Here is a 22,665-nt window from a genome sequence, read left to right on the forward strand (position 1 = left end):
CGGTAGTGTGGGGGGGGCGCGCGGGCACGCAGGGAGGGGGAGGAGTGGAGCGGAGCGCGCGCGGGGCCCGGGAGCGAGCTGGCTGGGCAGGGGGCGCGCGCCGATGACGTCAGGGCTTTGTACTGCGGGCCTGGGCCCGGCGTGGAGGGCGGCCAGGCCGGGAGGTGAGCCCTTCGTCTCTGGAGGTATGCAAGCGGAGGCTGGATGGCAGCTGGCCGAGGCCGCGGTCCAGGGCATCCCCGCTCAGGTACAGCTCGGACCCGAGGCTCCCGGGGGCCGTCGCGGCCTCCTCCGGGAAGCCCTCCTCGTGCCCACGTGGGTAGGGCGGGCCCTCCTGCCCCGCCTCCCCTCCCCCAACCGCGCGGGGGCGGGCGCACCTGGTGGGGGGAGGGGCAGGGCGGGGCGAAGTGGGGGATGGGAGGCCCTCCCCGGGTGTGAAGTGACTGCCTTCTCTTTCTCCCCCCCATCCCCGCCGCGCCTTGGTTTCCCCCGCCTATCAAGAGGGGCAAGGGGGAGAGCCGTCCCCCTCCTTTGGGGGGGTGCACGTGAGGGGGCGCGTGGCTTGTGGGGGGGTGGATCCTCCCGTCCTTGTCCTTGTCCTTGTCCTTGTCCCGAGGCTGCGGTGCCGAGGCGTGGGGGTTATTTATGACTGTTGGCGGGGAGGGGGGGACGGGTGGGTGTGCCCGAGCCTCCCCCTCTGCCTTTTCCCCCCTCCCTCCTTCCCGAACCTTCTTCGTTTCCTCCCTCCGGCTCCGCCCCAAGGGGAGGTGCCTCCCTCTCCGCTGCGGCGGGCCCCCGCCCGACACGTCGGCGCTTCTGGGCGGGGGTGGGGTGGAGGCGGGACGGACCTAAAGTCGGAGCCTTCCCTACTAGTTCTTGCTCGGACTCCTTTAAGAGAGAGAAGGGGGAGGGGAAGCTCGTCCTGCGATGGATCCTGCCGCCCCTGGAGCTTTCTGCTCTTGGTTGGGGATCCGCGCAGCCCGGGCTTTCTGGTCCTCCGTTCCCTAAAACGGACAATGGCCCCGGAGAGGCGGGAGGAGGGGCCTGGGATGGAAGGGGAGGGGCCACTGACTGGAGAAGGGGAATAACTTGACCTTGTTTGAAGCCGGGGAGGAAAAGACCCGAATTCCTCAAACATTCTTCTCCGTCACTCCCATCAGGACAGAGGGCCTGGGCAGTGCTGACCTCACTCGGCACCGTTTCTAGTATTTACTGGACTTGGGCAAGGTGGACTTAGAGGAAGGCATATCTGAGTGGGCGTGCCCTGTGGCCCCCTTGAGCAATCCCGGGAAACTCTTGAAGCCCTTCTCAGAATCCTGTTTTTAAATGCATCCAAGAAAACACAGATCGAAAGGGATTGCAAGTTCAGAACTGGATCGTGACCTCTGAGCTTCCCTTCCAATTCAGATTTTGTGATTCTCCTAAACGTTCATAGTTAAAAAACAAAGAAAAGCAAACCATTTTAAAAGTCCAATGGAATCACCTCAATGCTCGCTTTCCTCAGGTTGGGTTTTTTCCCCCCTTTCAAAGGGGTCTTATTTTAAGACAACAGCCTACCTTTAAGCATAGTATTCAGATGAATTCGATAGACTCTATTAACTCTATTAAATTGTCTCACTAAGATTAAAAAGCTCAGATTTAAGAGTAATGCTTTTGCACTCCTGTAGAGAACAATTGCCTTGGATGGGTATAGATGTCACTGAAGGGACAGTTTTCCCTGAAGGTGTCTGCCCTAGCAGAGGGACATGTGGGCTGCCCCTCTAGGGTACTCCATTCTGGGGCCATCTTTCTCAGGTCATACATGTATTCAGTAAAGTCTTTATTGCCCCTCTGTACACTGTCTCCTGGGAGTGTGCTGCAGGGTATCTTCCCCATTGCAGTTTTGAGTGATCTGCTCTTCAGATACTGCAGGCATGTTATTGTAAGGGTTAAAAAGGTATGGCTTTGTTTCAGGGAGAAGTGAGGATCCATTCCCTGGACACACCATATCTTAAATGGCCTTTAGTCCTTTCATTTGTATGGTGGACACTGAACTGAGTCTGGAAGGCCTAGTTTTCTAAATAGTATATCTGGCACAAAAAGCCAGGTGATTTGCTGGACCCTAGTTTCTCATGATAGAAATAACCAAATGGTCAGGCTGGATGAAATGCCCATGTTCTCCAGCTGTAAGATTCTGTGATTTTAATAATATATGCCTGGAAAAGAGTAACTTACAGAATTAGTTGTATTCCATATTACTTTAAATTTTTAGTTTATCTGTTAAGTTGAAGAGATTTATTGTCTATTTCTCTATGAAATGAAGCAATATCACTTTCAAAAATATGGAAGAGCAGTTAATAAAATACCCTGTGATCTATCTCCTTTTATCTATGGCATTATTTAAAACCAGTACACTGCAAATTAGCTTATGGTTCAAATTTTATGATGTTTCTCTAGTTAGCTAAATCTTCCTGATTGTTAACACTAGAAGGGGGTCTTCAAAATCTTCTCCTTAAACCTCCTTGTTTTAGAGATTTGGAAATGAAATTAGTAAAAAAAAATGAGCTTTAGTAGCTAGGTTTGAAAAAGGGGGGGAGGGATAAATATTAGCCTCAAATCCCTCCATTTCCCTATTATTGTCAAGGATACACCACTCTCCCAGTTCCCCATGTCTACAACAGTGGCTTTCTCCTTGCTGCCTCCCTCACTCTAACCCAAGCCCTATAATTTTTACCTTTGTATGATCTCACACATTCATCCTCCTCCCTGGTGTGGGCCCTTGTCTCCTCACATCTTAGCTATTGCTAGAGCCTGCTAGTGGTCTCTGCCTCTTTTGAGCCTCTACCCACTCTAGTCTGTCCTATCAGCTGCCAAAGCAATCAATCTTCCTAAAGCCCAAATCTTACCATGCCACGGGCCCCCCTACTCAGGAAATTAGTAGCTCCTTCACAATCACAAAATCCCCTGGCTTTTAAAGCCAATTAACAGCCTAGTCCCTTCCTACCTCTCCAGTTTTCTCTATTTCTCCTCCTTGTACATCTAGTGACATTGGCCATTCTATTGTTCCCTATACACAACATGCCATGGCCCCAGCTCTGTGCCTCTTCTCTGGCAGTCCTCCATGCTTGGAAGGCATCCTGGCTTCCTTTAAGACTGCTCAAATCCTACCTTATATAAGAATCCTTTCTTAGTTCTCCCTCTGAGCCACCCCACTACTTGCCTTCCATCTGAGATTACTTTCCATTTATACTATATTTTATCTGTATTTTTTTTTTGTTTCCTTCCCGTCATTAGAATTCAAACTCCTTGAGGGCTATGGCTCCTTGAGACACATTCTTTGTGTCTTCAATGTTTAGCTCATCACATCTTATTGTAAACACTTAATAAATGCTTATGGCCTACCTGATATAATGGAAAGAACCCTGGGCAGGCAGATAAGAAACCTTGTTTGAAGTCTGGATAGATTTCAAGGGGTTCTGTGGACCTGGGTAGGTGAGGAAATGCCAACTTGATTTTCACTGACATATAACTGAAATTGAGCATTTCCTTGTTAAGAACTTCTATATTCCATGGTTTCGCTTCCAGAGGGATTCTGGATTCTCAGTATTACTTGTGATTCTAATTCACTGGACTCTTTCTAGCCCATCCCTCTGTTCTTTTACAATTGAAGCAGTTAAATGTCTTGCCCAAGGTCACATAGTTAGTATAATTTTATCAGAATGTGAACATTCCGTACAGTTGGGAGGTGCAAGTCAGGGAAAATCTAGGTTATTCTGATTAGGGGGTAGTCTTTATAAGTAGAATTATTCTAGTAGGTTTACTGGGTGAGACATATTTTGGGCCAGGATTTATTAATGCTTACTGAAATTGTGTATTATGCTCTTTTAAATGTCTAGGTACAAAAATAAAGGATAAGAAAACTTATTTTATAAAACGACTCTTCAATCAAGTATAATATTTTGATGCTCGTTGGCATCTAAACCCTTTGCGTTCCCACTATGCCAGCAGCGACCGTAGATCATAGCCAAAGAATTTGTGAAGTTTGGGCTTGCAACCTGGATGACGAGATGAAGAAAATTCGTCAAGTTATACGGAAGTATAATTATGTTGCCATGGTATGCTCGTGAGCCAGTTTCTTATATTGCATTTTTTTGCTGTTTCTGTTTTTGATGAAATTGCCGGTCAGTCAGGCTTGTAGCTTTTCTTTAATGCGTATGATGTGAGTAGGAGAAAAGAGAATAATTTCAGATGTCGGAGTTTTTTGTTAAAACATAGGTTGCAGCTCATTTTGTTTTCATTTAGGTTTTCTTTAAGTGAAAACTATCCAAATGGCTTTTCTTCCTATAGAAAAAGTGTAGTGTTTTTTGTGTTATTGCTTAAACTTTAATCCACAACAATTAGAATTTTCTTTTCTCTCTTTTCTTAGGTGGTTCTTTGATCTCACTGCTCTTTCCATAGATCAAAGGCTCGAAACTATGCTTTCTGGCCTTGTTTGATGCTTATCTTTCTTTGAATCTTCCATAGAGGAACCAATCTGTTAGAGACCTTTTCCTCTTGATTCTTTAAATGTCTCACTGCTCGGTTAATCCTTAGCATGAAGGAATATATCATTTAAACTTGTATTCTGCCTGTCAGTGAAGCTCTTTGATTTTTAGATAGATATGTAGTATATCTCCATTTCCTTCTTGAGCCCCTGAGAACTGAACCCCATGACATTGCCTTTTTTTTTTTTTTTTTTTTTTTTTGAGGGAAGAACAAACTAAATTAGTTTTCCTTTTGCATAACAAATGCAGACTTCCAGATTACCAGAACTCAGTTATTTTCCAATCCTGCATAAGACTTAACCCACTGTTTAATGAGTGAAACAGGTTTTGCTCCCTCACCAGTAAGGAGTGGGAACATGGGAGAAGACATACTTCCTACAGAGTTGAGTGGGTGGGATTGGAATGTTTTTTACACTGTTCTTTTTGGGGAATAAAAAATGCTGGTTTAGCCAAAGAAATTTTAAGGAGTGCCAGCAATACTAACATAGGCATTGCCTTGAAAAGGGATTAGAAATGTAAAATGAATTGACCCTTTGGAGTTCAGCCATAATGCTTGGAAGAACTGGGTTCTTAGTGCAGTAGTAGGAAATGACCCTGGTTTCACCTAACCCCTCTGGAGAATTGAACTGTGATACACCCCCCCCTTCTCCTCTTCTCCCCCCCCCCCCCCAGCTATTGCATGTTTTATTATCTTTTGGCAAATGTCCTATGTGCCTTCTGCATAAAGTTTTTATAGGAAAGTCCCAAGAAATTGAACCTTAAAGATCCTGTTTGGGGGTTTTTGAGGTGTAATTTTCCATTATTAAAGTTTTTTAAAGAGGTTTTAAGTATTTTATTGATTGACAAAAGCATAAGCATGCATCTGAATTGCAGAGTATTACCTAAAAAGGGTAAAAAAAATTTAAGATTAAGTAATTTAAGAATGATTGGATCATTTTGGCAAATCATGAATTTCTAAACTCTTTTACAGGACACTGAGTTTCCAGGTGTGGTTGCAAGACCCATTGGAGAATTCAGAAGTAATGCTGACTATCAGTACCAACTTTTGAGATGTAATGTAGACTTGCTAAAGATAATTCAGCTTGGATTGACATTTATGAATGAGCAAGGAGAATACCCTCCAGGAACCTCTACATGGCAATTCAACTTCAAGTTTAATTTAACGTAAGTTTTAAAAAACCAAACACTAACCTAAGGTTTCGTTTTTAATTATTGTTAGTTTGGTGTTGGGTTTGGGGGGAGGGTTGTTTTGTGGGAGCGAGGGGGATTTTTGTTTTTGTTTGCCTTAAAGAGTTATGCTATAAATGAACTTGAACAGACTGATAATCCTAAAATTCTCTAGAAAATGGAACTTCAAAACTGGAGCTGCCTTTTTCATTAAGGTTTAGATAAGTACATAAGCACTTTAAGAATATCAGAAAGCCAACTTAGCACAACCATAGCAGTTATATTGGATGACCCTTCAAAAGATTATAGAATCTACCAACTTTGCTTTTATGTCGCCTCTTAACCTATTATTTGATTTGTTCTTTTACTTAATTTTGTTATTTTGAAGTCTAACAATCCTGAAGTGTGTTTTGGTATTTTCTTTCTCATTGGTAAACTTGCCATATTTCCTTTCCTTAAATATTCATTTAGTTAATTGGGGAGACACCCCAAGTGTATCATGCAAATTATTAGCAAAAATAACTAAAATTTTTGCTATGAGAAAATTCAGAGCCGTTCACTTCATATGTTTAGTAAAATAGCAGATGATTCCTCTTAAAGAAATACATTTTCACCATTCAGTCTCTTAAAAAATAAAATTATTTTCCTGTTCTCTCTTTAGTCATCACTGGAAGCAGTCTTTCCAGAATACAGTGTATTTATCTTTATAGATTCCTAATGAATCAAACATAGAATATATATACCCCATCTCTGGCTTCATGTAGAAGTTAAGAGGCTTTTTAGAGATTTTTATTCTAACTTCTTAATGACTCCTGCCTCTTACCCTTACTTTTTCCTTAAATAGAAAGTTAAAAAAATAGGCAAACAAAACAAATCAAACTGTTAGTCTCATCTGAGAAGTGTTTCTTATTTTATACCTCTAGCCCACCAGCTCTCTCCCAAGAGTCAGAATGTATGTTTTACTGTTATTGTCTAAACCTCTCAGAGGGTGTATTTGCATGTTGCTTTCCTTTACAGTATTGTGATCAGATAAATTGTTGTCTTGGCTCTGATTCCTCTGGTATTCGTTAGTTTGTCAAAGTCTTCTTGGGTTTTTCTAGATTGTTCATATTCATCATTCTTAATGATGACAATATTCTCTTAGGTCTGTAAGCCACAATTTGTTCAGATGCTAGTCCACTGGCACCCACCTTCCTTCCCATTCTTTGCCAGGACAAACAGTATTGTTCTAATTCTAATTCTTCCTGTGCCTAACCCTCCTAAACACTCACTACAACCTCTACTCTCCCTCCCTCTCCCTTCTTGGCCAGGATGTGGCCCTGATCTGGCTCCCTTTTGAACTCTCCTGTCCCTTTGTCCTATCATAAATGATGTTCTACAACCTAGCCCTGGGTGGAAGATGACTGAACTCCAGATGACTAGATTTGTGTTAGCATCTCTCAGCTACTACATGCCAATATTGAATTTTCTTTGACCAACTTTAGCATTCTGACTCCTGCCACTACTTTTCCAAACTGCTTCTCAGACCATAACAACTTTCCTTTTGATCTTAATAGAGAAACTAAATTCATAGTTTGCTGAATACATTGAGGCCTTCTTGTGAGTCTCATTTCATCTCAATTCCATGTTTGAATCACCTTAACTTAGTAAGAACTGCTTTTTTTATATTATTAATATTATTGCATCCTTATGTTCTAGGAGGATGGTGCTATTATCTGCATTTTATAGGAGAAGGTTAAGTTATTTCTTGGCTAGGGTCACACAATTAGTGGGGTTGAGGCCAGATTTGAACACATGTTCCTGAATCCAAGTCCAACACCTCGTCCACTTAGTTGCCTTCAGTATCATTCCCCATCCTCTCTTTTGCTTCAGGATCTGAGAAAGATTTTTTACCATTTCTTTTTCCCTTGTCAATTTTCTCTCTGCTTATCTCCTTACACTAGCTTCTATCCAAGGGATAACTTTAGTTATCCCCAACTTAACAATTTTTTTTTTAATGCTCTTATTCCTCCCCAGCTGCCTTCAAATGTACCCAGATCTCCTTCACTTAAAAAAATGGGGGAAGGTTTCACTTGACCTCCTATCCTTCAAGCTGTTGTTCTCCCTCTTACAATCGGACTCAGAAAAAGTTGTAGAATGCTTGTTACTTCTGTTTCCTTACCTCCCACTCATTTCTCAGCTCTTTCCAGTCTTGACCCATTGCCATCATGTATATCCATTCCCTGTGAATGAGAGTCCCAGAGCTCTGTTCTGTGCCCTTCTTTCTTCTACACTTGTGATTTAATCAGCTCCGTGCATTAAATTCATCTCTCATCAGATGTCTCCTTATTATCTAGCATTCATCTTTCTGATCACCAATTTGCCCCATATGAGTATCTCAAGTTCAACTTGCAGGACACCAAGTTTATAGTCATTTCCTCTAAACCCCACCCGCCCTCCTCCAGACTTCCTGTTTCTTTTGAAGGTCTACCATTTCAAACAACATTCAAGGTATAAATTTTTAGTTATTGTTGACTCCTCATTCCAGTAGTTTGCCAATTATTATAATGTCAACTCTGTTCTCTTACTCCAGAATCAGTGGTCTTTCCACTATGCCATTTACATTTTATGGTTACATTTTATCGCCACAATAGAATACTGGGTTTTTCTCTATCTTGTATTTGTACTATGCTTGACTCATAGATAATGTTTAACAAATGCTTGTTGGTTGAAGGCTCTTGTATTTGTGTCAGTGTATGAGTTTTTAACATGCCCGGCTTATGTTGTCTATCTGACATTTAGTTGTAAATATTTGGTAAATAAGTGGAGAGGTGAGCCTGGATAGAAGGCAACCAAGTGGTATGGGCTGGATAAGTAGATTCGAGAAGCATCAGCATCATTGGACCCATGCTGTTGGACACTCATAGTTAGTGGGCGTGATATGGAGGAAGAACTAGCAAAGGAGACAGAAGGCGGGGTTGGGGTAGTGGCTGTCCCAAAAACCTAGAGGAGAGAGTGGTCATCAGTGTGAAAGGCTGCCAGAGAGGGGGAGGAGAATGAGATAAAAGACCATTGTATTTGGCAACTAAGTGATTATTAGTACCTTTAGAGAAAAGAGTTTCAGTGGAATGATAACATTTTAGGTCATATTTGAAGGGGTTAAGAGAGTGAGAAGAAAGTGGAGGCACTAATAGGAGACAACCTTTTCCAGGAGTTTAGCTAAAATGGGCAAAAGAGGTAGAGGACAATAGCAGAGATAGAAAGGTCGTCTGAGGGTTATTCAAAATGTGGGGTGGGGGTGGTCATGTTTATAGGTGGTAGAAAAAAACCAGCAGAGATGGAGAGAGTGGGGGTGACCACCTGTGTGGAGGATAGATGGGAGAAAAGGACAGGGACTGTTTGGGAGACCATTACTACAGGCCAAGAAGAAGGTATGGGGGGTTGTGGAATAAGTGGAGAAAGACTTTGGGTGGGGCGTTGCCAGAGTTGTGTAGAAATCAAATTGACAAGATAAGATCAGTGCTTCTTATCTTCTCTAGTGATTCTGCATTACAACTCATTTAGCCATTCCACAGTTGATTGGGGGGCTTCTGGTGCATTGTTTCCAGTTCTTGGCTTGTACAGTGTCCCATAAATATTTGGCATCTTGGAATAAACGCCTAGCAGTGGAGTCTCTGGCTCAGTGGACATTTTAGCCACTTTTTGAGAGGACAAGCAGCTTCTTTTTCCTTGAAGAATCCCCAAATCCATTTGTAAGCACTAATTGTTTATCTTTTCTGCACCAATATCTTGACTAGGAGGATGAAGTCTTCCTGCCTCTACTTCATATTCCTGTTTCCCCTAATGAAGTCTTACTTCTGTTTCCCTTAGGAACACTTCTTTCTTCCTGCTTAAGTGTGGGGAGGAGACAGAAATATCTAAGGCCCATTCTTCCTCTTCCTCCCCGGAAGATTAGTCTACCCATACTTTGGAGAGGGGAGGAAGATAGTTAATTGATGAGCTTGAGCTTGAATTTTTGTTTTCTTTTTCTGCAGTATGGGAGGATCAACAGAATAAAGCTAGGGTAGAGGAAGGGAAAGAGAGATGGGGAAGAAAAGGTCATTGAGGCATCTTTTTTAAAAATACAGAGAAGAGAACAGAAGGAAGGCCAAAAAGAAGCACAGACCAGCAGGAGGACATCTTTGAAAGCTGCAGGATGACATTAGGTACTCGAAAAGCAAGCTGTACACAAAGGAAAGATCCTTAGTTTTATGTATACAATTGTGTTCTAGATTGAATATGGAAATGCTTCTATATGTAAATTCAGAATAAAAAGAAAAAACCAAAAAAATGATTGCTTATGCACAGGTACTTAGGGTCAAAAAGGGGATTCAAACCCAAAATCCTCTGACTTCAGAGACAAAATGTAGGATCTTTTTATTTGACAATTTTTGATTGCTATTGTAATATAGAAAAATGGCTTTCATATTTGGTTTGTATTTTTTACATTTCTTTTGTATATTTTGGAATAGTTGGCTGTAAGCCCAAACCCCATTTTGTCCATTGTTACATTGTATTTATTGATGAATGTGGTATTAAGGGTTATCACACTTGAAATGACCTGTTCTCTCCCCTCCAGGGAGGACATGTATGCCCAGGACTCCATTGAGCTTCTGACAACGTCAGGGATCCAGTTTAAAAAGCATGAGGAAGAAGGAATTGAGACACAGTATTTCGCAGAACTTCTCATGACATCTGGTGTTGTGTTGTGTGAGGGGGTCAAGTGGCTTTCATTTCACAGGTAAAGTTAGTTTGGAAAATTTCATTTCTCTCTCCCTTCTTTTCTTCTCCTCTCCCCCTTTCCCCTCATTCAAAGAGATAAACTTAACTCCACATAACAAACATTGAAGTACCATTTTGTAAAGCATCTTATGAGATTGTTACATCAGATTTACAGGGGGAAGGGGAACAGATCATTTCCTTTTTAATTGATTCAATTTATTAGTATGGGAAGAGCTGCCAACTAAACTGCAGAGGTCATTTGAACCAGTGAAATTCAGTAAACCTGTATGAAGTCTTTACTGTGGGCCAATCATTGGGTTATGTGCTGAGAATACAGACAAGCTCCAAAATTCTACCCTAAAAAACAAAATGTTTGCTTGATTAGAAGAAGTGATAAATAGTGTCCAAAGACTTTGAAATATGCATAGGAAAGGGGATGAGGATATGACAAATGCAAAAACAGGACCAGTTGGCTGCCTTTGTGCCACCAGACAGAAGAAGCTACCTTCTTAGTTCCTAATTTCCTGGATGTCTTTCAAACTGCCAGCTTCTAAAGGGTAAAAGACATATCTTGGGGACAACAGAATTTCCTCCTTCGAAGAATGATGATTAGGTTTAGTATTGCTGTACTTCAGCCACATACTCGGTGCTAAAGACTCCTGTCCACTATTTATAATACTGTTTCTGTAGAAAAAAATTCTCAATGACTGCATTTTTTCACAATTTGAAGACATTCTGTGACTTCCTTTTTGTATTCCAGAAAAGAAAGGCTTTCTGGGATGCATTCTGCATGACTCAGGTCTCCTTTTTAAAAAAAAAACTATTCTTGGAAATTTGGGTGGCTGCGTTCTTTTGCTTGGTATCAGTTTTCCTTGAGCAAGCAAGCAGAGTCATTTGGAATCCTTCCATCGGCCTCAGAGTTGTCTCTGAACAGTCCCATTCCCTAATTGACAGTTTTGCAGGGAGCCATCAGAACATGTATGACTTTGGAAATTCAGAAGCTGCACCAAATTAACATGGTTTTTAGGACAGAGGTTTATAAAAAGATCCAGTCTCCCAAATACGGCTAAAATGGCCTTAGGACAGCATCCTGACTAAGAGGCACGTGTGTCCAGCCATGGACACGGGCATTGTTGATAGCCAGGCTTGGCTTGGTGTGGATCCCAAACTACCCTGATTCATGGTAAATGGGTCAGTGAAGTCAGGAAGGGGAAGGGGTGATCTTGGTAATTCTTTACCGTAATCTTCCTTTCTGTCCATTTCCAATTACCATTGAATATTTTAATAACTTCAGGACTAAAAGTGCTTTTGTGATTGGCACCTCCTTGGGCACATGGTCTTGATGTTATCTCTTGGTTCAAGTCTAGGTCATGTTTCTAAAGTGAAGGGGGAGATGTACAGAGGTGTACAGACAGTTTCTTGCTTTACATACGTGGACTGGCTATTGCTCAGGCCTCTGAGAAAGTGATTTTTATGTAATGAGAATTTGCCCATGTGGCTGGCACATGGTTCAAGGGCACAAGGGGCGGGGCGGGGGGCAGCCTTGTTGGGGCAGGGCATATATGATACCTGAACATAGACAGAAGACTGTTCTGGGTAGGTGGCAAGGGACAAAGATCTCCTCTCTCCATTCCTGAAATCACAAACCAAGCCATCGATCTGGTAGTAGTGGTGGTCTCTTCGTGCAACTGTCCTGCTTTCACTTGAAAGGTTTTGAGGTGGTGGGGGGTGGCAAAGAGCATGGAGGCCAGGGGCAGGGATGGAGAGAGAACATACAGAATCCTATGGAACATTGGTAGTTTGGGGAATTGTAGATTTCTTCCAGAATTCTTTAGGTGAGTCAAGTTTGAGTAATGCAAATTTATGTAAAATGAGAATTTGTATGTAAAATGAAGTATTGCCTGAGGTGTCCATATTTTAAATTATATATTCTGAATGTTTTCGATTTTTAATTCAGATGTTTTGTTGGTCTATTGCACTGCAGTCATGGGCTTGGTCCGTTTTTGTTTATCTCTATCCATCTGTGGTGCGCTGTCTCAGAGGCAGCTCCAGTTTGGTCTTAGAGCCAGGAGGCCTGCATTCCAGGTCAAATTCGAAACACTAGTTAGTGCAACTAGATAAGTCACTTAGAGAACTGTGGAATTGTCTGAGCTTTGAAGGAGAAGATGAGGTTCTTCTGTGTTTTCTACATTAGCATGGCCTTTGAGGACCCTTTTTTCTAAGCCAAGGGCACCAGATTTGGGAAATAGTATTTTGGCCCAAGCACTAAAAGCCAAAGGGCACATGACTCTGGGAATCTGATAGGATGTCAGATTTAGGAGCCATGGGGAAAGGAAGGTTCTGGATTTGGACCCATTTGTCAAGGCAAGACTCACAGGCCTATACTGGAGTAATAGCAACTCTAGTGGATGGAACAAAGGCAATGTGAAGGTGAAAGGTCTATTGAGATTATTATGAGATAGGCCTATTTGGACTTTTTGCTATTATGTTTCAATAAAATGTATTGTGTTTCACTCATCCTAGTTTTTGAATTGCAAAAGCACTGTCATAAATTTCTGTTAATTCATTTTATCTAGAGTTTAAAATCTAGCCAAGAAAATAATTTTCTTTCATTGGTGAAAAATAAATAAATGCTTTTATATTTCAACCAGTTAGATGGCAAAATTTTACTGCCTTATAAAGCAACACCAAATCTCTTAGAGTTACATTCACCACTTTTTGGAAGGACAAAGATAAAAGTACTGTGCCCAAACAAGCATGTCCAGGATCTTCATAGGTGGCTTGAGATCCTGCTTTCTGCAAGGCACTTGGGGCGAGAACATTCTGTGCCCTTCAGTCAGGACCCCTATTGTGGCAGATTCGTCAGACTCAGCTTGCCCCTTCTGATAATGTTATCAAAAATGCCAGGAAAGGGTACTCGGTTCTACCAATTTGAGGAGGAGGTCTATGGTCATGATGAGAGGCAAAACTTATATTCCTGGAAAGGAGATAAGATGGCAAATGAGCAAAGGAGAGAATGTTCATGTGTTCTAGGATAATGGCACATAGAAAGTGACTCAGAACCATGCTTGAACACTGAAGGAATTTGGCCTTCATGCTATAGATTGTAAGAAGGCAGGAAAGTTTATAGGAAGAGGAATCAAAAATGTGTCAGATGGGTAGGCTTACATATTAGAAAGACTTCAGGCAAGGAGAAAACAGTGGAAAGGCTGCTTCACAAGCCTCCCAGGACCAGAGCAAGAGGGACCCTTAGAGATGATGATCTATTCCTGCATCTTCACTTAAAAGCAAGGAAATGAGGCTGAGAAAGGTTACTCTGTTGATGAGGCTTGTCCGCTGAATGAATTCCCAGTGACACCCAGTACAACAAACCTTGCCAAAAATGGGAACCTTCTTACAGGAGGATTTCAATTCTAGAGTTTTTCACTTAAAACCATTTAACACATTTCTTTTCTGAGCTCTCACACAGTGCCTTACCATGGCATGTGTTCAAAAGCCCCAGCAGGGAGCTGCCAGCTAAGGACAGCCCTACCCAACTGACCTGACCACTAGCCTAGATGAGGTCAGAAGTGCTCACCCCTAGACTGGTCAGTAAATCCTGAAGTTGTAGAGGTGGGGCGAGTGTGGATATCAAATCACAAGAGTCTATGAGTGGGAGGTAGACTTACAGGAGCTTTACTATTTATTCTTTGGATGCATCTTTTCCATCTATTGTGTTGGGCCTTCTTGCAGTGGCTATGACTTTGGCTATTTGATCAAAATCCTGACCAACTCTAACCTACCTGAAGAAGAGCTGGACTTCTTTGAGATCCTGCGATTGTTCTTCCCAGTCATCTATGATGTCAAGTACCTCATGAAGAGCTGCAAGAACCTCAAGGTGAGCTCCTAATGGCAGGGACAGCGTGATGCTCAAAGTCTGCACTTGGCCACTCAGCTCAGTTTGCTGGGTTTTGGCCAGTGGGGAATCCCAGCATGCTCTTTGAGGAAGACCCCAAACTACCAGGAGGTGCTCATGCCTATGTGCACTTGTGCTGGGAGTTCAGCCCAGGAATGTGGAGGGCTACCCAGAGAGTGGCAGGTCTAGGAAAGATTCAACTGGAAGGTGATGGCAGGGGCTTGGAGTTTGAGAACAGTCTGGGAAGGAAATAAGGAGTTAGTGGTTCTTTGTGTTGGGGTGGTGATTGAACCCAGGGGAACCAAAGGGATCACCAAGGAAGGTGAGAGACAGAGTTAGGACCTGCAAGGTGAAGAGGAGATGCAAGAGAGGTTAAATGTCATGAGAGAAGAAGAAAATTTTCAGTGTCCAAAGCAGGCAAGAAGGATGTTGGATTCAGTAAACCCATGATTGTTGACAGCCTTTGAGAGGACAGTGTCAATGTGGTGTGTTCGGAAACCAGAGTCTGAGGGGTTCAGAAAGGATGGCAGGAGAGAGAGGGTGTGAGGACAGTGGCTCCTGAGGGCTCCCAATAAACCTGCAGCTATGCATGGTAGAGAAGGGGATAGCAGAGGCAAACTGAGGTGCATGTTTGTAAATGGCAAGGAAGGGGAAATTGAAGATGAGACAGAAAATATGGTATATGTTGAGGGGTTGGCCTTGACAAAGACGAAAGAAGGAAGGATTTACTTGGTCTTTACCATGTTCCAGGCACTGTACTCCTTAGTGCTTTGCAAACATTTGCTCATTTGCAGGGCCATTTCTTCCCTAGAGACTGGAATGAAAAAAGGGGGTGGGAGTGAGGTGAGGGAAGGAGGTACACTTTGGAAGTATGAGGGAGAGAAGAGTTGGTGGCAGGTGAATGAAAGAAACATTTAAAATGCGATACTACATGCAAAACCCATGGAACTCAGTGTTCTCCCTGAAAAGTGTTCTCCCTGAATTCAGAGGCCCAGTCCTCCTCTGAGAAAGGGGGAGGTTAAAGAAAAAGAAAGGATGGAGCAGCTACTGTAGGGTTTTGTTGTTGTTGTTAGACCCTTACTTTCTGTATTAATAACAACTCGAAGACAGAACGGCAAGCAAAGGCTTGGCAAAAAGGATTAAGTGACTTGCCCATAGCTGGGACATATCTGAGGCCATATTTGAACTCAGGTCCTCCCAACCCCAGGCCTGGTACCTTATTCACTGTGCTATCTAGTTGTTCCTACTATAGGTTTTAAATGTCAGAGGGAAGGAGTTTCTGTTTGCTGTGCAAGTCAAGGCCCAGAAGGTATAGTTTTGTGTGACTGTTTTCATTCTCAGCAGGACTGGACCAGGAAAACTTTGGGATTTGGACAGGCAGGGCCAAGATCTTAAGAACTTCTGAGACATCTATTATAGCCCCCACATTCACTCTCACATATTCTATAATATTTTCTTTAACAAAACCTGCTGCCTCCAAGGGTCACTCACAATTTCTCAAGAGTATTTTGTGGCATCTCTTAAGTAGCCTTGAATGTATATCTGTTTTGTCTAACAGGAAGCTGTATTTGAGTCCAAGAAAGACAGAAATGGCTACCAACAGGTTCATTTCTCTTTTCTGGTGCTTCCTTGTGTCATAGATGACCCAGGAGGGTAATGTAAGCTTTCATTAGTCCTGCTAATAAGTCTCTTCCCACTCTGATTCATGTTCCAGCCTTACTTTATACCATTAAGAGCTATATATGACCTTAGGAAGGTTATCTGGTACCAGCCTGTCATTTTACAGATGAGAAAACAGGTCCACAGGTAGATCGTGGTGTCCTTGGTGTCACACAGCTAGTGAATGGGAGAGTTAGGATTTGAATCCTAGCAGTCTTACACCAACTCTAGTGTTCTTAAACATTAATCCATCCTGCTGTGGAAAAGGGCATTGCCATTGGGCCACATTGCAGATGAGTCACAGTAACTCATTTTTCTACTCTCAATTTTGTGTTCAGATCTGAATTCTCTCCCTTTCTTTTCCCTTCCCTCCCACTGAGGAAGTAAGAAAAATCCCTTAGAAACATTAAAACAAACTCCTACATTGGTCCCAGTCTGCAGTAAGCCCCTTGCCTCTCTTTCTGGGAAGTGGGCAGCAAATTCTTTGGGATTATTTCGGGTCATTGTGTTAATCAGAGTTCTAAGTCTTTCAGGCAATACAGCTCTCCTGCCTCAAGTGCTGGGGGAAGGTCAGTCACAATGCAAGTGCCCTTTGTCTTTATCACTCTCAAATACTTTGTAAACATGCAGGTAAGTCATTCTCCTTGGATCATGCACTCAGGAAATCAGCTACCCCCTCTCCTGTTTTTCACCTGCCGCCTTCATTGAGTGGGTCTCTGTATCAGGAAGCTGGTGGCGAATGTGCCTCCTTTGCTGACAGCAGTCATTCTGTTTCTTGTAGGGTGGACTGCAGGAAGTGGCTGAGCAACTTGAGTTGGAGCGGATAGGCCCACAGCACCAGGCAGGATCTGATTCCTTACTGACAGGAATGGCCTTTTTCAAAATGAGAGAAGTATGAAGAACTCCCTGCTTTTTTTTTTTTTTTTTTTTTCATTTGGGTTTGTTGGGCATCTCAAATTTCTTTTTTCCCTGGCAAATGTTTCCTGTGGGGAGCAGATGCTTTGCCCTAGGTCCCTGTTGGTGAACCTATGGCACGTGTGCTGGAGGGGACTGCTCCCCTCCTCACCTCACCTGATTCTCACATGACCTGCCTCTACCCAGCAGCCCAGTCAGAGTGCTTCCTCCCTCCCCTGTCTGGGGTAAGGGGGGGGAGGGCAGGAGTTGCATGCATTGCTAAGGGTTGCAGTCTGGGCATTCTTCAGTCTTTAAAAGGTTCACCATCAATGTTAAGTGGGCACAGGACAAAGAGCAGCATGACACCTAGTCTAATGTTTGCCTTTGGTAAATGAGAAAGACGGCCCAGAGAGGGGGAGGGGAGCACTTCCTGCCTTCAGGGGCTTACATAATGAAAAAAGATAAAATGTGTATAAATAAGAGTACACATCTAAGATATAGTTACAGTCAATTGTAAGAAATAAAATTAATATAAAAAGATAGCTTTAAAAATATTATGGTTTTTATAGATTTATTAGTAGCCAATTGAAAATGAAGCCACATGCCATGCTAGTTAAGTCAGTTTAAAAAGACCTCCTCCTCTCATGGTAGATTGGAAGCCAAGCGAGCAAAGGAGAAGTGCATGTCCAGCCACTCAATTCTATCCTCCTGTCTACGTCATCACGTAATGACAGAAAGCCAGTGGGCTCATGGGAAGTGTAGTTCAAGGACTCCCAAATTTCCAATAACGCAATGGAAGGTAACCTTCAAAGAGGAGTCATTGGCAGCAGGCAGAACCTGGAAAGGCATCTTCAAGCTGAGTCTTGAAAAGTGGCCAGGGATTCTGGGAAGTATGGGGGGGGCATTCTGGGTAACAAGGATTACCTTTACAAAGGCATGGAGTTGAGGGACACTGCTGAAGAGTGGGTGGAGGGGAATCATGGAAGAAGATAGAAATGGTAGGGAGGGGTCTGCTTAGTAAGATTTATTTATATATTTAATTATTGTTATTCTTAAATAAGATCAGATAATTCAGTAGGGTGCAACAGCATCACGGTTCTGCTTTAGGACTGAGAAAAGGCCATTGAATTGGAGAATTAAGTAAGAGATCATTACTAACTTTGGAGAGAGCAGCTTCAGTAGAGTGATGAAACCTGATGCCATTAGAAAACAGTAAAAGGAAACTGAAGTTAGGAGCCAGATTGGAATGTTTTAAAAGAGAGTGAGAAGAAAGGAAAGAATTAGCAGGATGGGAAGCTCTAGTGGAGCTGTTTAAGGTGATGGAAATAATTTTTGTAGTCAGCAGTGAAGGGTAAAAGAAGGGTTTCGGTATGTACTAAATATTTGGATTAAAATTAGAGGTTGGAGAGCAATAGTAGAGGGCATTATCTGCAAGAGAAAAAGATAAAAGGGAATGACCCCTCTAGAGGGGGGGGGGGTCTTTGGGCAGAGAAGGGTTCTTACTCTTGGAAAGAAGGAAGTCATCAGATAAGATGTTAGGGGACCAGGCTTTCGTGCCAATGGAAAGAGCAGGGGCTGGAAGACTTGAGAAAAGAAAATTCTGGGTTGAATGAAAAGAGAATTAATTAGAATGGGCTAGAGGGATTGCCTTGCTGCAGGGAGAGCCCATTAGCAAGGCTTCTTAACTCCTTGCTGTTTTCAGCAGTATATGAGGGAGGAAAAAAGGAGGGGGGTGGGGAAGCAAAATAGGATCAGATCATAGTGACCAACTAGCCAAATGAGAGCTCAGACTTGGGCATTCTCTCTTGACCCGTGTCCTAACCATAGCTCATTTAAAAGGACCACAAAAAGAAATTGCAGTACATTAATGTTCTTAACATTCAGAAGACAGGTAAGAGTCTTTGGCAAGAGATGTGGATATGCATAGAAATCCAAGCCTAAATAGACACAAATTTGGCTTTGTAAAAAGACAGTCTTGAACTGTTTACAAAGCTTTGGAAGGAAGAGTGTATTCGTGCTAGTCCAAGGATCATTCACACTGGGAAATGATGAAACCCCGGAGCCCTCAAGTTCTCACTGAGTCAATTGATGTTGTTCTGTCTCTCACAGAGATTAGCCAGAGGATTCCCCTAAGAAACTGCCTGCCCTAGTTTTATTCTGATTTAATTTTAACTTTTAAATTTTCAGGAAACCATCTGTATCTGGAAATTTTTGTCTATTTCAGGATTAAGTGAAGAATGTCAAATGATAATGATTCTGATTCCTTATTTTATGTAGGATTTCCAATGGAATGTACACTGCAGTCAGAATAGGATTCAAATTCTGCTCTGGCATGTACAGTCATAGACAAGTCTTTTAACCCCTTAAGTTGAATGTCTTCTTTTGTAGATCTGGGCTATAAGTATCTGACCCTCACAGGAGAGTGTAGATAAGGCCTTTGTAAACTTTAAGGCATTCTGATATTGTGACCTGTTATTTGATCCTGAGAAGTAGATATTATAAATATTTTTTGCCTTGCTTTACAGAAGAGGAAACTGCGGCCCATTTTGGGGTACAGAACTTCCTTACTGTATCTGGCTAATAGCATTGGGTCTATTGCTCTTTCTATTTCCCCACACTGCCTCTGACTGAAAATGCCCCACTAGGTTTGCATAATCACCATGTTCTTCAGTGTTGCTTCATGTTTCATTTTTGTAATTTTTTTAAATGGTGATTCTCTGACACTAATTTGGGCTGCTTTAAATTTCTTTAGCTCACCAAAGAATGGGAAACCTCACACAAATGTGATGGATTTTCTTGCCAAGAATCAGTCAATGAGTGATACTGAACAAATGACTGAATTGGATAGAATATGGACCAACCCCCTTTAATGAGATCTCTGTGAAGGGGGCAGAGAGAGAAAGTTATCTATTTTTGAACTTAACACAGTCTAGGTTCTTCTCAATATTTCTGCAGGCCCACTTGGGAAAAATGTGGGCCTTTCTTGGGACTAATGAAGGGTATAACTCAGCCTTGCAAATTCCTTTGTAGCTGCCTACAAATTTGGCATTAGATTTCCCAGCCAGCTCTGCAATTAATTCCTAGTGCTTTTGGCAGCATTACCTAACCCTGTCAAAAATCTGTCCTCCTTGCGCCACACTTCAGCTTTTCTGCAGCCCAAGCTTGCTGCTGGGCAGGAGTCAGCTCACTTGCTTCCTGGCACCTCCAAGTTCTTGAGGGCACCATTGTCTGCTTGCATGGACCTAATGTATTTTTCACTCACAGACTGGGGCTGGGTTGCGCTCCTCAGATGGTAGCCTCCTGTGTAGCTGGCCCGGACTGTGAGTAGTGGATAAACGTGCCGAAATGGGCTGCTGGGAGGAAGTTTGGGTTAAGCTATCCTTTTCTTCACAATTCCCCTTCAGATGTTCTTTGAAGATCATATCGACGATGCCAAGTATTGTGGGCACCTGTACGGCCTTGGTTCGGGCTCCTCCTATGTGCAGAATGGTACGGGGAATGCTTATGAAGAGGAGGCCAGCAAGCAGTCATGACATGAAATGGATGGACAAGAGGCCTTGGTGTTTGGAGCTACACATGTGCTTGTATATAGGTTTTATCTCCAGTTAAATCCCTTGGACAGTAGACAATAAGGCTTTTTCTTTTTTTACCCTGCCTTCTCAAACCGTTTTCTCTTTTGTCTTTCAGTACTAATTATGACCATTCCTTCCACAGATCCTGATAAGTAGAAGAGTCTTCAGGTTAAATTTGGCTGTGTAATTAATCCATCTGTTAGCAAGCATGTGTGGCCAAGGGGAACATCCGTATCATACTCAATCTTTTGGTAAACATATCTAGTTGGTCTTAGTTTGTACCCCACACCTCTTCCCCCATTCCCAGATTACCAAGCACTGACTGTAACTTATTGCCCTGTTTCATGTCTGTCCCTTCCAGTATGCAAGAGTTTTAGCTATTTGAGATTGTGGACCATCAATTTTGCACTTTAGAGAGTGACTCAGATCCACCGTTTTAGCAGAAGTTTGGGTTTTCCTTGCTGTTAGCCTGAAAGTTGATCATTTGCCAGTTTTACACAGCACTCTCTTGTTTTGGACCCACGGAACAGAGTCAATTTACTGTGCTGCAAAATGTTGACTCGGCAAAGTTCTCCCACAAGGGAAGAGGGGCTCCTGAAGAGTCAAGCCCCGCTCGCTGTCTGTCCCTGGGGCTTCATGAACCCTGCTCACCGGGTCTGGTGGGTTTCGGATCGGTCTCTGAATGGGCTTTGGGACTGAAGAAGTGCTTTGTGGCGGCTTTCCACCTGTGTGCCAGAGCTGCCAGCACCCCCGTGGCGCGGCTGCGCCTCTGCCTTGGTCCGCTTCCTCGCTCGCTCCCTCCCAGCCCCCCAGCTGTCCCTCACCCCTCCCCTGTGATAGAGTCATATTTACCGAGCCCTTGTTTTGGCGACTCCACAAGTCAGTAAGTCCAAAGAGAGCAAGTCACCTTAGGTATGTCTTATACCAAATTAAATTAGAAGAGACGAGATTATGCTTTTGTAGTTGCTACAAAGACGAAAATGATTAAGAGATTTGTTGTAAAACAACAAAACGACAAGACAAGTTAGCGTGAATAAAGTCACCTGAGGAGTGTAATGCTTGTTTATTTTGTGTGTATATCTTTGCAATATATTTTCTATATATTGACAGAATAACTGTGAAATACTTTCTTAGCCATGTAGACAGGAGCATGTGAGCAGGCCAGAGCATGTGAAGGAAGGAATACTTTGGTAATGGGTAACTTAAAGGCTACTCAGAAATGACGATCGACGGCAAGTCATGGTGTGTGTGTGTGTGTGTTACCTGCACTTAACTCGAGTCGTATTAGCTGTTTGCCAGGTTGGCTTGTTCCCTCGTACTTTAACATTCTTTTCTTGTTGAGTTACGATGCTGTAACTGGGTGGTCCTTCAGAAAAGTTACTTGCAAAACAGAAGGTATTATTTCTTTTTAAAGCTTTTGTAAATAAAGGCTTCAAAAATGTTTTCTTACATCTATCACTTGACTGGTGGTCATCTTTACAAATGCCTTCATGGGGGGGGGGGGGGGGGACTATTGCAAACCTTAGCCACACACTTCCACTCCTCCAGTGAAAAAAGTTCTCCATAGCCTTCCTCCTTCTGTATGTTAGCAGTCAACCCTCCAAGTCAATGCACCTCTCCTTTTTTTAGATGAGAGGGAGGCCCGAGACCCAAAGAAAGGAGAGTTGGCCCAAAGTCGCCAAGGGTGCTGTTGGAAGATCCTGGAGTACCCATGCTCTGACTGTACTGTACACTGCATTGCCAGTCACCAGATGGTTCTAAATGCTTGGCAATGCTGTGACCAAAAGGCATTTATTACACCGAGGCTGAAGAATTTTAGATATATGCATGTACGTCTAAATATACATTTTTATCTTTCCATTTTGACTATGGCTTTTCGTTACATCTATTTTTAAGAAAGGCAGATCGATTCTCTTAGTAGATGCAGATTTCATAGCTAAATATAACCTATTTTGATAGGAATTTACGTTTGCACTTTTTCTGAGAAATATTTTTTTTTCCCTAAAGTCTTGACATGACATGAAACCTAATCATTTTCTCCACTGTGAAATCAGGAGAGGTGATGAGGCCTCTTGCAAATGTAACCAAGGACTAGATAGTGAATATTAGAGCTCACAGCTTCTAACCCACAAATCAGTGTTCATTTCATTCAGCCTTGAAAACGTCTTGCCCTTTGTATAGGTGGACAGGGCCAGGAGCCAGAAGAGCACTGCTC

The 22,665-nt window shown here is 42.7% G+C and overlaps 1 protein-coding gene across 2 annotated transcripts in view; it reads left to right on the forward strand.

Moving 5' to 3' along the window:
* Positions 1-22,308, forward strand: part of CNOT7 (CCR4-NOT transcription complex subunit 7) — a 32,511-nt gene extending 10,203 nt beyond the window's left edge. Inside the window, exons 2-7 of one of the 2 annotated variants that reach the window (XM_044681202.1) lie at positions 3,876-4,094; positions 5,494-5,687; positions 10,288-10,449; positions 14,163-14,307; positions 16,766-16,876; positions 22,080-22,308. In XM_044681202.1, the coding sequence (XP_044537137.1) occupies positions 3,978-4,094; positions 5,494-5,687; positions 10,288-10,449; positions 14,163-14,307; positions 16,766-16,876; positions 22,080-22,211 (861 nt within the window). In that variant the 5' untranslated portion in view covers positions 3,876-3,977 and the 3' untranslated portion in view covers positions 22,212-22,308. Of the gene's footprint in view, positions 1-3,875; positions 4,095-5,493; positions 5,688-10,287; positions 10,450-14,162; positions 14,308-16,765; positions 16,877-20,282; positions 21,906-22,079 lie in introns of those variants that run through there. The other variant, XM_044681203.1, reaches the window with a different exon arrangement.
* Positions 22,309-22,665: the final 357 nt, after the last annotated feature.

The sequence above is a fragment of the Gracilinanus agilis genome, chromosome 6, assembly GCF_016433145.1.
Source record: "Gracilinanus agilis isolate LMUSP501 chromosome 6, AgileGrace, whole genome shotgun sequence".
NCBI lineage: Eukaryota > Metazoa > Chordata > Mammalia > Didelphimorphia > Didelphidae > Gracilinanus > Gracilinanus agilis.